The sequence below is a fragment of the Lottia gigantea genome, assembly GCF_000327385.1.
Source record: "Lottia gigantea unplaced genomic scaffold LOTGIsca_21, whole genome shotgun sequence".
Taxonomy (NCBI): Eukaryota; Metazoa; Mollusca; class Gastropoda; family Lottiidae; genus Lottia; species Lottia gigantea.
The window spans coordinates 2,714,279-2,724,508 of record NW_008708458.1 but is presented as its reverse complement, the minus strand read 5'-3'; the positions used below and the strand labels follow the sequence as shown (position 1 = coordinate 2,724,508).

Sequence of the window (10,230 nt, the reverse complement as noted above, 5' to 3'; positions counted from 1 at the left end):
CTGAACCACTGGGCGTGTTTGAAGTACGGTCACCTCGTGAATGCTGCATAAAATGTGCTCAATTAACTAGTTGTTATATAGCTACCGCCATCAATAAAAAATGCAAATTGTTTAAATACAGCGATTTGAGCATATACAAACAAGTTATAGGATCACGTGCTTGGAAAACTGTTCCATAGACAGTCCGGAAATAAAGATTGCACCCTAGCACAGAGTTTATCTTCTTCTGTAGTCCATTCTACGGATAGGGCTTAAAACCATGGTTTTAACTGGATTTACAATGAGTACTAGCTCATGGATTCGATTAGTTCGAAACATCTGCCTCTGTTCCAACCTCTGACATTATGACATTATAGTTGTCGGCTGGCAACAACTTGCACTATAGCTTTCAGAGCTGCAATAGAGGCAGATGTTTCGGACTAGGATTCATTTATTCTGCTCACTTCCTTTGAATTTGATGTACAGGAATAAACGACTTACCTTGATAGTTACGCGATATTCAGGCAATATTACTATCCCTTCACTAGATGTGAAATGCCGGAAGTGAAGAGTCTAGCCTAAGACGACACAACGAAATTTACTATGCATTACCGAGACAGATTCAGCTTTGTGGAAACTGACGAGAGTTGGCAATTGGCACAGAAAGTAACAACAATTTTCTCCTTAACTGTGTTCAACTGCAAAGACTGTTCCAGTGAAATAAGACTACGTTTGTGTGTGGTTAATGTGATGCGATATGTCAGGGGCAAAATTAGAGATTACTTAAATGCTGTATCTATGTTCCTTGAAGAGACTGTCAAATTGGTCTATCCGACAATCCTTCATATTATCAATAAATGAGTTCTAACATGTGGTTTAAAAATGGGTTAAAGTAGTGTCCTTAGCATGGGGCTGTTCAGGGGCGGGGCCAGGATTTATGTCCGAGAGGGCGAAATAACTGAGGTTGTCCGAATTTATAACCAAGTTATGACATTTTTGCCCGAAAAACGTGCCTTTGGGGCTGCGAGGAAGCCCCCCCCCCCCCTTTGGCTCCGCCCCTCGGTCTGTTTTAGAATACTTGTCAGATAACAATGACGAACAATGTGAATACATCAAAAGGAAATGAAGTTTAATTAGATTGCTCTCTACGTGAACACTTCCTATCGAACCTTACGATAGAGTCAGGCGAATATAAATATACTTTATCCGCATGCACGCTAAAGGTACACCCTCGGTGTAAATTCCAATTAGTTACAGAAAAGTCTATCTTATTTCATTCTTTTGTTATTTGAATAGCACATAGAGAGTTGATAATGTATTTTGAATGTCTTTGTTTTATTTTTCAAATCGATGAATTCGTCACTTAAACTGTAAATAATTAATTAAAATTTCATGGAAAACTGATGTTAATGTTAAATTTGTACTTTCGAAATTTTCTGTAAGACTAGATGCGTACTCTATTGAGAATAAAGCTATTGGTAACTTCAGACTACAGAGCGAATTGTTTGTTCTATCAATGGCTTACAGACGAGCAAATATTTCTCAAGGGTCTGGATATCTACTGGAGGCAGACGAGAGTGGAGCACATTTTTTAACGAATCGCCGGCATAAAGTTAAGTTAATTATTTACGCCGGAGATTCCATTTGCTTGCCCGTGTCCGGAGTACTTTACGGGCGATCGATACTTATAAACCAGTTTGACGTGGTGTTGATATCGTGTGTATCCAAAATTGCTGCCTCTGCCTTTGTACCGATTCCATGAGCGACTAAAAACATTCGTGGATTTACATATGCTCTTAAAGCTATGCGACGTGTGAACCTTCGTGATGGGTAGAAAAAATTCGCTTGCGACTTTAATCGACGTGATCTGGCGAAAAAAAAAACGCACGTCTGTCCTAGCCTTAGCGTATAATCATGCGGATAGGTGTGTGCTACGGTCTTTACCGTACAGGTTAAGAAATGTTTGAAATCAAATAATAATGGTTTAAAAACATGCATTAAATAAAAAGAAGCATCCCATCCAGTCGAATAATTTTATATTTTGTGCCAGGGCCGTAACTAAGGGGGGGGGGGGGGCGCAAAGGGGGGGAGCGCAAAGGGGGTCATTCTCTATCATTCCCCCGTGTAATGCAAATATGACCTACTCTCCTTGTCACAGTGGGCTGGTTGCGGGCCTGTTTTATGCTCGATCAATGAAAATTATAGGATGGATGGTGGAACTATATGAAGCTTGATATTTTTAACAAATAGAATTTTAATCACATGAGATTGTTTTTCTTCCAAGCTATTGAAACTACACGAAGTTGAGAAGCAGAACGTTTAATGTACCGTTACTTTGTTACAAACAGCGTGAACTCTGATAGACTGTCATTATGGTTAAAATATTTCCAAGATACAGGGCTTGATTAAGATCGAATGTTTATCATTATTAACCCTTCAATTGTTTTATGTTAAAAAATGAAATGAAATGACATGACATTGAATATTCTGCACTTAATTGGGTAATTAGTCGAACAACAGTATACAATATGCAATAAGAACACAATTGGGAATTCTGCTAGAATAGCGATAAGGCAAATATACATTGTTCAGATTGCCTCACGAGACACGTTATTCCACTGTATTCATTATTTGTTAAAACCAGAGTGATGAAGATTAATGGCCTTTTTCGACAGTTGGTTTGTTTCTTGAACATATATAAATAGTATTCAGAACTAGTAATATTGCACAAAAATCGCATAATCCCCGAAAATATACTTCGAACTAGAAATTTTTAATTTTTATTTTTAATATGGCGTAGCCTTAAGAACAGACAATTCGATATCAAGCTCTGATAATTCTAAACACTTAGCATTCTCACACTGTACTTCTTCGCTACAATGTCACGCAAAAACTCACGCCACGACACGATGTCGTGTAGTGTGAAGGCGTGTACGACACGACAACTCACCGGATCGTGTGCGCACATAGTATCACGTCCTATCGAAGAATTTTGAACATGTCCAAATATATAACGAAATCGTTGCAAATCGTAGTTAGCAAGCATGCGCTGTGATGACTTCGTCCAATTGCTTTGGCTGCAAATCTGCAAAGCGTTGCCCGACACATCTGAATCGGTTTCTTGGCTTGACTTCTTTTACGTGCACGGATAGTCAAAAACACCACAAGCATGAGCTAAGGTTTCACTCCATTTTTGTCAACGTTGATAACGCAAATTGGCTTGCTACTTGTCGTGTAGTGTGAAGGGGTTGGTATCACGATAGACTGCCATACGATACAACATGTTTGCTCTACGATGTCTTGGCATGTCGTAACGTACACAATCGTAGGGAAAATCGTGTAGTGTGAGGCCTGCTTTAGAGATGCAGGCTCAAAGTTCGTGAACAATACATGTAACTGATTAGCATATCTAAAAAAAATTCCCGTTTCTGAGACTAAGGTACATGGATGGCGAACTTGTCTCTTAATATTGCATTCTCCCATATGAAACCCAGATCAGCGATCAACCTGAAATCAATTTTGAAAAGTCGATTATCATGGGGTTAAAATTTTTAAGGCTCCTGTAAGTCTCTTTTTTGATCTCACCGACTTTAACAGGATTAATTAAAATATTGATCAGATTAATTAATATACTAAGATTAAGAATCAAAATGATCAAATTTAAACGGCGATAATGAAAAAAATGGTTTAATCTGTATGCGGAGATTAAAATATTACAGCAGAGACAGCGAGTCTGAGATGGAGATGTTTTTCTGTAAATAAACAGTGTTATTCTTTAAGTAGCTTAATCATATTATTTGAGTGATTCATATCATGCCTTAATTGAAATACGATTAAGAGATCATGTCGACCATTTTGTCCATTTTCGTTCCTGTTCAGAAAAAGACGTTTTATTCTCCCGTTTTATTGTGCATGTGTTTTGTGTATTGTTCGAATTCCTGTTTTACTCTTGTGACATGTGTTCTGCGGTTCCAAGTCTTACAAGATAGTCGGAGTAAGGCTTCCTGACACTAAAATTTTATAATATGACACGTATTTTTTCTTCTTAAGAAATATTTTGATCCTCACGAGTGTTAACGGTAGCAAAATTGTTGCTGATCTTGCGTCTTAAAGGATAGAAAACATAGATTATGAGTAAATTTTGTTATTTTAAGAATTTGTTGGGTTTAAAAGACAGAAAGTAAAGGTAATTCGAGATAAAAGACAGCCGATAAGTTGGTCATTTGTACAGTATTGTTGTTTTAATCTCGCGCATAATAGAACCGCTTAACGTTTTTACCTTCTTATTGTCTCTATTTAATTACTGGACAATGACGTCATTGTTTCTGCAGTAATATAGCATATTGGCGGTAAAAGGCTCGCTTGCTTAAATTTGCGTTATACAGGGTGTTTTGAGGGATAATAGGGCGTTAAAGGCACACGAGATTAATTAATTTACATAGATTAAGCTGCTAAACGTAATAGATATTTAATTGTAAAACAGCGAGTATTTTTCACCTAAACACACTTCTTGTCGGTTTACATTTTAATCCCCTGTAAAATTTTAACCGATAATGAAATCTCAGATATAAGAAGGACAATTTAATTCAATTTCAAATCGTTTTTAATCCGTATCAAGCTATTGCCAGATGAACAATTTCTTTTTCTCCAAAACCTAGGCTTTGTTCTGTAGCCTAATGATTGACCATATTCACTTCATATTACTGTCAATTCTTGACGAGTCATAGACTAATTCAAAATCTTTATCAGAAACTCACCTCGATTTGGTAAAGTTCGAAGCTATTCCTTGTAGTTGCAAGGAAGTGGGATTATGCTATTATTTTTTCGGATGGATGTTGATCGTTCAATATTTCGAATTAAAAATGCAATGACAAGTTCCACAACTGTCATGATATCAAATGAAATCAAAAACTCTAGTGACCTTTTGACAGATTAATTGTGCTGTTTGATATTGGTTCATGAAATCCTGCCTTTAAAATGGACAATGGATTCAGGAGAGTGTTTGTATGCAGAGCAAGATGAAAAATACACTTTTGACCTGTTTGTACTGTAATTAGATTAACGTTAACGGTGCTAAAATATTAGTTATCTCTTGCCATTAACACGTGCGTTATAAAACGTTTTTACATTAGTTATTGGCACGAGTTTTCCTCAAACTTTTAAACATCATTACCTTAATCCTAATCCGGGTTTATCTCTTGCATAAATTACACATTTTAATAGATTTGTGGAAAGCGATATATTTGTTGGCTTTAATATAAGGCAATGTTTCTCATATATCTAATACTACAATAACAAGAACAAAATGGTCCAAGGGGTGGGTGTTAGGAATTGACAGCTTTGTTGAAACGAAAGGGTTTACAAAACGGAGGTCAAGTGTTACTGTAACCCAGTGCCAGTGAAGAAGGAACTTGATATTTTCCATCACTCTAATCTTTAACCGAAGGGGCTTGGGTGTGGTCCAGCCTTGTAAATCAATAATTTGTCCTTGACTGTTGAACAGTCATCATATTAGACAATATTTCATGGTACTGACTCCACAAACCAGCATTGTGTCAGCACACTGCTGACCAGTCGGACATAATATTTTGTATGTGGAAAAATGTAACGGTGCTAACTGCTAACGCATCTGGTGTTAACAACACGTGCATATTACAAGGCACGAGTTGTACTCGCCCTGTTAATGCTAATCCTTAATCCTTTCAATCCCTTGAACAAATTTCATTTTCTAACTTTAGTAACTGAGATTAAGAAATTAATGGACAGGCAACTTTGATATTTTGCCGGCAAAATTGAGGTAGATTTTCGAATGTTAATCTAATTTATTTGATGAATTTACAATTTGTTACTGATTTGTAAGCATGGAATCCACAAAACCTTTAATTTGTCTTTTTAATTCTATTTGAGTTACTGGCCTTTTGTCTCCTTTGAGGTGGATTGGTGCATTTTGAATCGATTTTCTAGTAAATCCGTTTGAGTCACTGTTAAGTTGGCTAAATATACATTAAGACATCGTGATGAAATATGTATTTGACAAAAGATTTGAAACCGATTATTTCGTGAAAAAAATCTTCGATCTGGCCTGTTTCTTCCTATTACACGTTTTTTATCAAAATACTTAAAAAAATCCTTGTCCTTTCTTTCTATTGAAATGCAGAATGTTTCAATACGAAAACCGATTATCTATGCAATACATCCATATGAAAACAGATAACAATTGAGAACAGAATTAAGTAACCGTATTTATTTATATTCATTCTTTACCAATTTGACATCGTTGTTTTGGGTATCAAGATGACCCAGGGGCCAGGAAATGAGATGAGAGATCCTCCCCAGGCCACGAGTGAGTAGATATTTTGTGTTGAACACAATTCACGAAATTAATTCAACAAACAAATAAAATATAATGATTAAAACTCGAATATAAATAAAAATAATGAAAGAAATTGGAAAATAATAAAATAGACATGAAGTAGTCGTGGTTAAAAACTTCTTAGTGAAAATTTCAACACCAGATCTACAAACATTACTCGTACAAAACAAAACAAGATTGGTTTTTATTTTAATAAGGTTTAAACGATTGTTGTTCTTCGCTTCGCCTGTAAAAACTCTCCTCAATCAACTAATTGTGTTTTTGTCAGTAGCTTGTTCAACTCAAAATGACCAAAACCCTTTACTAATCTTCCTGCACGATCGCCAAGCCGTTTTGACCACTTCGTTATTATACGTTAAAACGCCTAATAAAGCAGGACTACCAATACCTATTAGCTGGTAATTAAAGGTGCATTGTTTTAAAGACAATAGGTCGATAATTCGCAGGTAAGATACATGTGTTTATTTAGTTTATTAAGGTATCAACCCCCTCTTATACCCCAGTATAAATCAAATGACAGTTGTAACTTTCTAGTATTTAAGAGTGAACGTCGTCAGAACCAACAACGAAACGAGCAATATTCTAACATATGGAGTAACTTTTGCCAACATTTGGAATTAAGTTTAATTTCGTGAGAAAACTGTGTCATATATATTTTTTATATAAAAACTGTGTAAAATGTTGCTGGAACAGACCTCAAGGTTACCTTTTACAACCACCATGAATTTCCAGAAAACAACCACCGTCAAGAAAAACTCTTTTTCTATCGAGAATTTGGCCAAAAGTTCAGTAAATGAAGAGAAATGTGCTCCGCCAGTGATTTCAACATCGAGTCCAGTGTACCAGATTCCAGTTCCGCCAACGGATTCTACTCAGAAATCTTCAATTGTTCAAGCATTCATGGAGCCACCAATGAGGATATTTTTAGGCGAGACGAGGGATACCCCAAGGGATTCCCCTTCTCCAATCCCCATCCCTACAACTCCTGGCAGAAAACGACGGTTAAGTGACGTGGAAAGGTTTAGTACCAGTACTCCGAAAGATAATTCTACTGTCCCGACCAGTTCCCCAGAGTTTACCGATAGAAGTATTAGTCCTAGCATCTCAGGTAAGAAAATAAACTTTAAGTCAGCCTTGAGCCAATTAGATAAACGTCAATAATATACCCGCATCCCGCGAGCACAGAACATAATTTATAGATTATTAACGCTATTTCCTTGGGGAAAGTATTCATGTTTTACACAAAACCATATATTAAAGTTATTTCGATATCAATAACACAAGGAAGGAACTAACTAGTCAATAAAAAATTCTTGATATGCATAAAGACAACATATCGCCAGTGGCTCAACTAGATTAGATTAAAGTCTTTGAATAGCATTTAGCAATTGTGAGTACGATATATAGACACAGCTCAAGTGGTGAAATACAAAATTGAGTGAAATGGCATTTACTAGAAATCTTTAGATCTTCCATTAACAGTCACAATTCTAATCTAATCTATATATAGACACAGCTTTATGGAACAACAATCACTGGATAAAGTTTTATGCAACGTTTCGATGTGTTTCCCCCGTCGTCCTCATGTGCCTGAGGACGACGAGGGAAACACGTAATGCCATTTCACTCAATTTTGTATTTCATCACTTGAGCCACTGAATATCGCTGGAGATTACCATTATCATCAGGACAAAAACCAATATAATCCAAGTATATATTTACTAATATTATTTGTTTATGTAAAAAGTATTGACGTGAATCTTTTAAATTTTACAATATCAAGTGTTGTTTTAATCTTAATTAAGTTTTAAAAATATTTTGTTATCACTCTACAACCGATATATTGAGCACGTATTTCAACAGCGAAAATATTTTATTATTGTAAATCAATAACTGCAGGTACCTTAGTATTATCTGTCATGTCATGTCTGTCCAGCACTATCTTTGTAAGAACGTGAGAACTATTTTTCTAAGAACGACAGCACTATCTTTTTAAGTACCTATGAACTTAGTCGAAGAACAACAGTACTATCTGTTAAAAACTTAAGTACTATCCGTCTAATAACGTTAGCACTATCTTTTTTAAGAACGTCAGCGCTATCTATATGAAAACCTTTAGCTCTATATGTCTAAGAACGTAGGTCGAGCCTACATATTTCAGAAATTTCTTAATACCTATGGGGAAATTTTAAATACTTGCCTTCGCTTGGTTGAATCTCAATACAAGCATATCTCAGAAAATCATTTCCTGAATCCATTATGCAATGCCTAGAGAATATTGCAAATTTATCTGTGTATATGCTATTCAATGTATCATTACTTATTTATTTGTTATTTATTTTCCAGATGACGATTTAGACGGTGGAAGAAGAAAGAAGGCACGCACAGCATTCAGTAATGATCAAATACAAAAACTCGAGAAAAGGTTTCGTGAACAGAAATACCTTGCTGCCAGTGAACGTTCAGAATTAGCTGATAAACTACACCTTTCAGACCAACAAGTGCGTGCTCTTTTTCAATATGTTATTGACGATACTCGCTCTTATTGAGTAAGCTACGTGCAGCTTAGATACTTCTCTTGGAAACCTAGCATGGTTCTGCCATAATAACAATGGCATCTTTGTATGATTTTTGAATGGAGTTTGTTGATAATGACTGTTTGGGGTTGATTTCGAGACTACTCTATATCTTTACTGAGCATTATATTTATTAACGTGGAATAAAAATTGCTAATTGGACTAACGAGGGGATAAATGCCTCTTGAGCAGATCACTGATGTTAACAAAATTCTATTATATTTTCAGGTTAAAACATGGTTTCAGAATCGTCGAATGAAGGAGAAACGACAACAGACGAATAAAGAAGAACAAGGGAGGTTATTCCCCTTTCCTACAGGTGGTGTCGACGTCTCTCAACTTCACGCTATGGGTTTCTCCTATCCACCACCACCATCTGCATTGAGAACATTTCCACCCACGTCACTTCCTGCTTCACCTGTCTCTCATTCATTAACATCACCCACCAGTCATCCTGGAGAATCTAGTCATGTGATGAGATCTGGTCTATGTCCACCGATGATGAACACTATGGGAATGTTCCCAAGTTATCCTATGTACGGCTATCCCCCAGCAATACCACCACGAATGGGTCGCCAACCGCCAATGTCTTTTCCCATGTATTAGTGGTCCATTCTTTACCACTGAACAATCTTCCGTCCAAATTAAGGGACCCCCAGTTCCAGAAGAAGCTAAACGAAGTCCTGATGCGCTCATATGTGACAGTACCCGTTTCTAAGGATGTGTTATTTTCTGTGGCAAGTTGGCAAATGTTGAAAGCAGTAAGCGAGTGAACGTAAGGGCAATGAGACCATGACAATGAAATGTGTATTTGGAACCCCAGAAAGAGTGCAATAAAGTCTGTGTAAGACTATGTCTCCCAGGCGTAATATTTGGTGCTATGTATATAGAACTTGTTAATATTTCCAGAGAAAACCTTTTGACTATTCACTACGAATATTAATTCTATAAACCTCGAATTGGTTACTCTTGAGAATGACAATAGAGTATATATGAATATTCATGAGGTGTTGAATATTCATGATGAGATGATTAATGTTATTGTGTTAGAGATTTATCATTATTAAATATTATTTAAAAGCAGTCAGTTTTTTAGATTATCTTAAGTACCACCATCTTATTTACCGTCAACTTTCCTAAACCCATATGAATTGTAGCAACGACAAGATTTCCTATTTCAGAGCTTCACATACCAATAAACTTTCCAGAAATAAAGGCCTGTAGGTCCTAACTTAAAATAAATAATTTCCTGTTTCAGTCATTGGATTGGTCAATCACTAACATGAATTTCAAAAATGACTT

General features: G+C 36.1%; 2 protein-coding genes across 2 annotated transcripts in view; both read left to right on the top strand.

The window, feature by feature from the left end:
* Positions 1 to 1,741, top strand: part of LOTGIDRAFT_159731 (hypothetical protein) — a gene marked incomplete at both ends in the record, with an annotated part of 7,794 nt that extends 6,053 nt beyond the window's left edge. Inside the window, one exon of the mRNA XM_009054221.1 lies at positions 1,428 to 1,741. Coding sequence (XP_009052469.1) covers positions 1,428 to 1,741 — 314 coding nt within the window. The remainder of the gene's footprint in view (positions 1 to 1,427) is intronic.
* Positions 1,742 to 8,718: 6,977 nt separating this feature from the next.
* LOTGIDRAFT_80212 (hypothetical protein) lies at positions 8,719 to 9,216 on the top strand (the record flags this gene model as incomplete). Its single annotated transcript, XM_009054037.1, has 2 exons — positions 8,719 to 8,853; positions 9,157 to 9,216. Coding segments are annotated over 2 exons (195 nt in total), but the record flags the coding sequence as incomplete, so codon positions are not given.
* Positions 9,217 to 10,230: the final 1,014 nt, after the last annotated feature.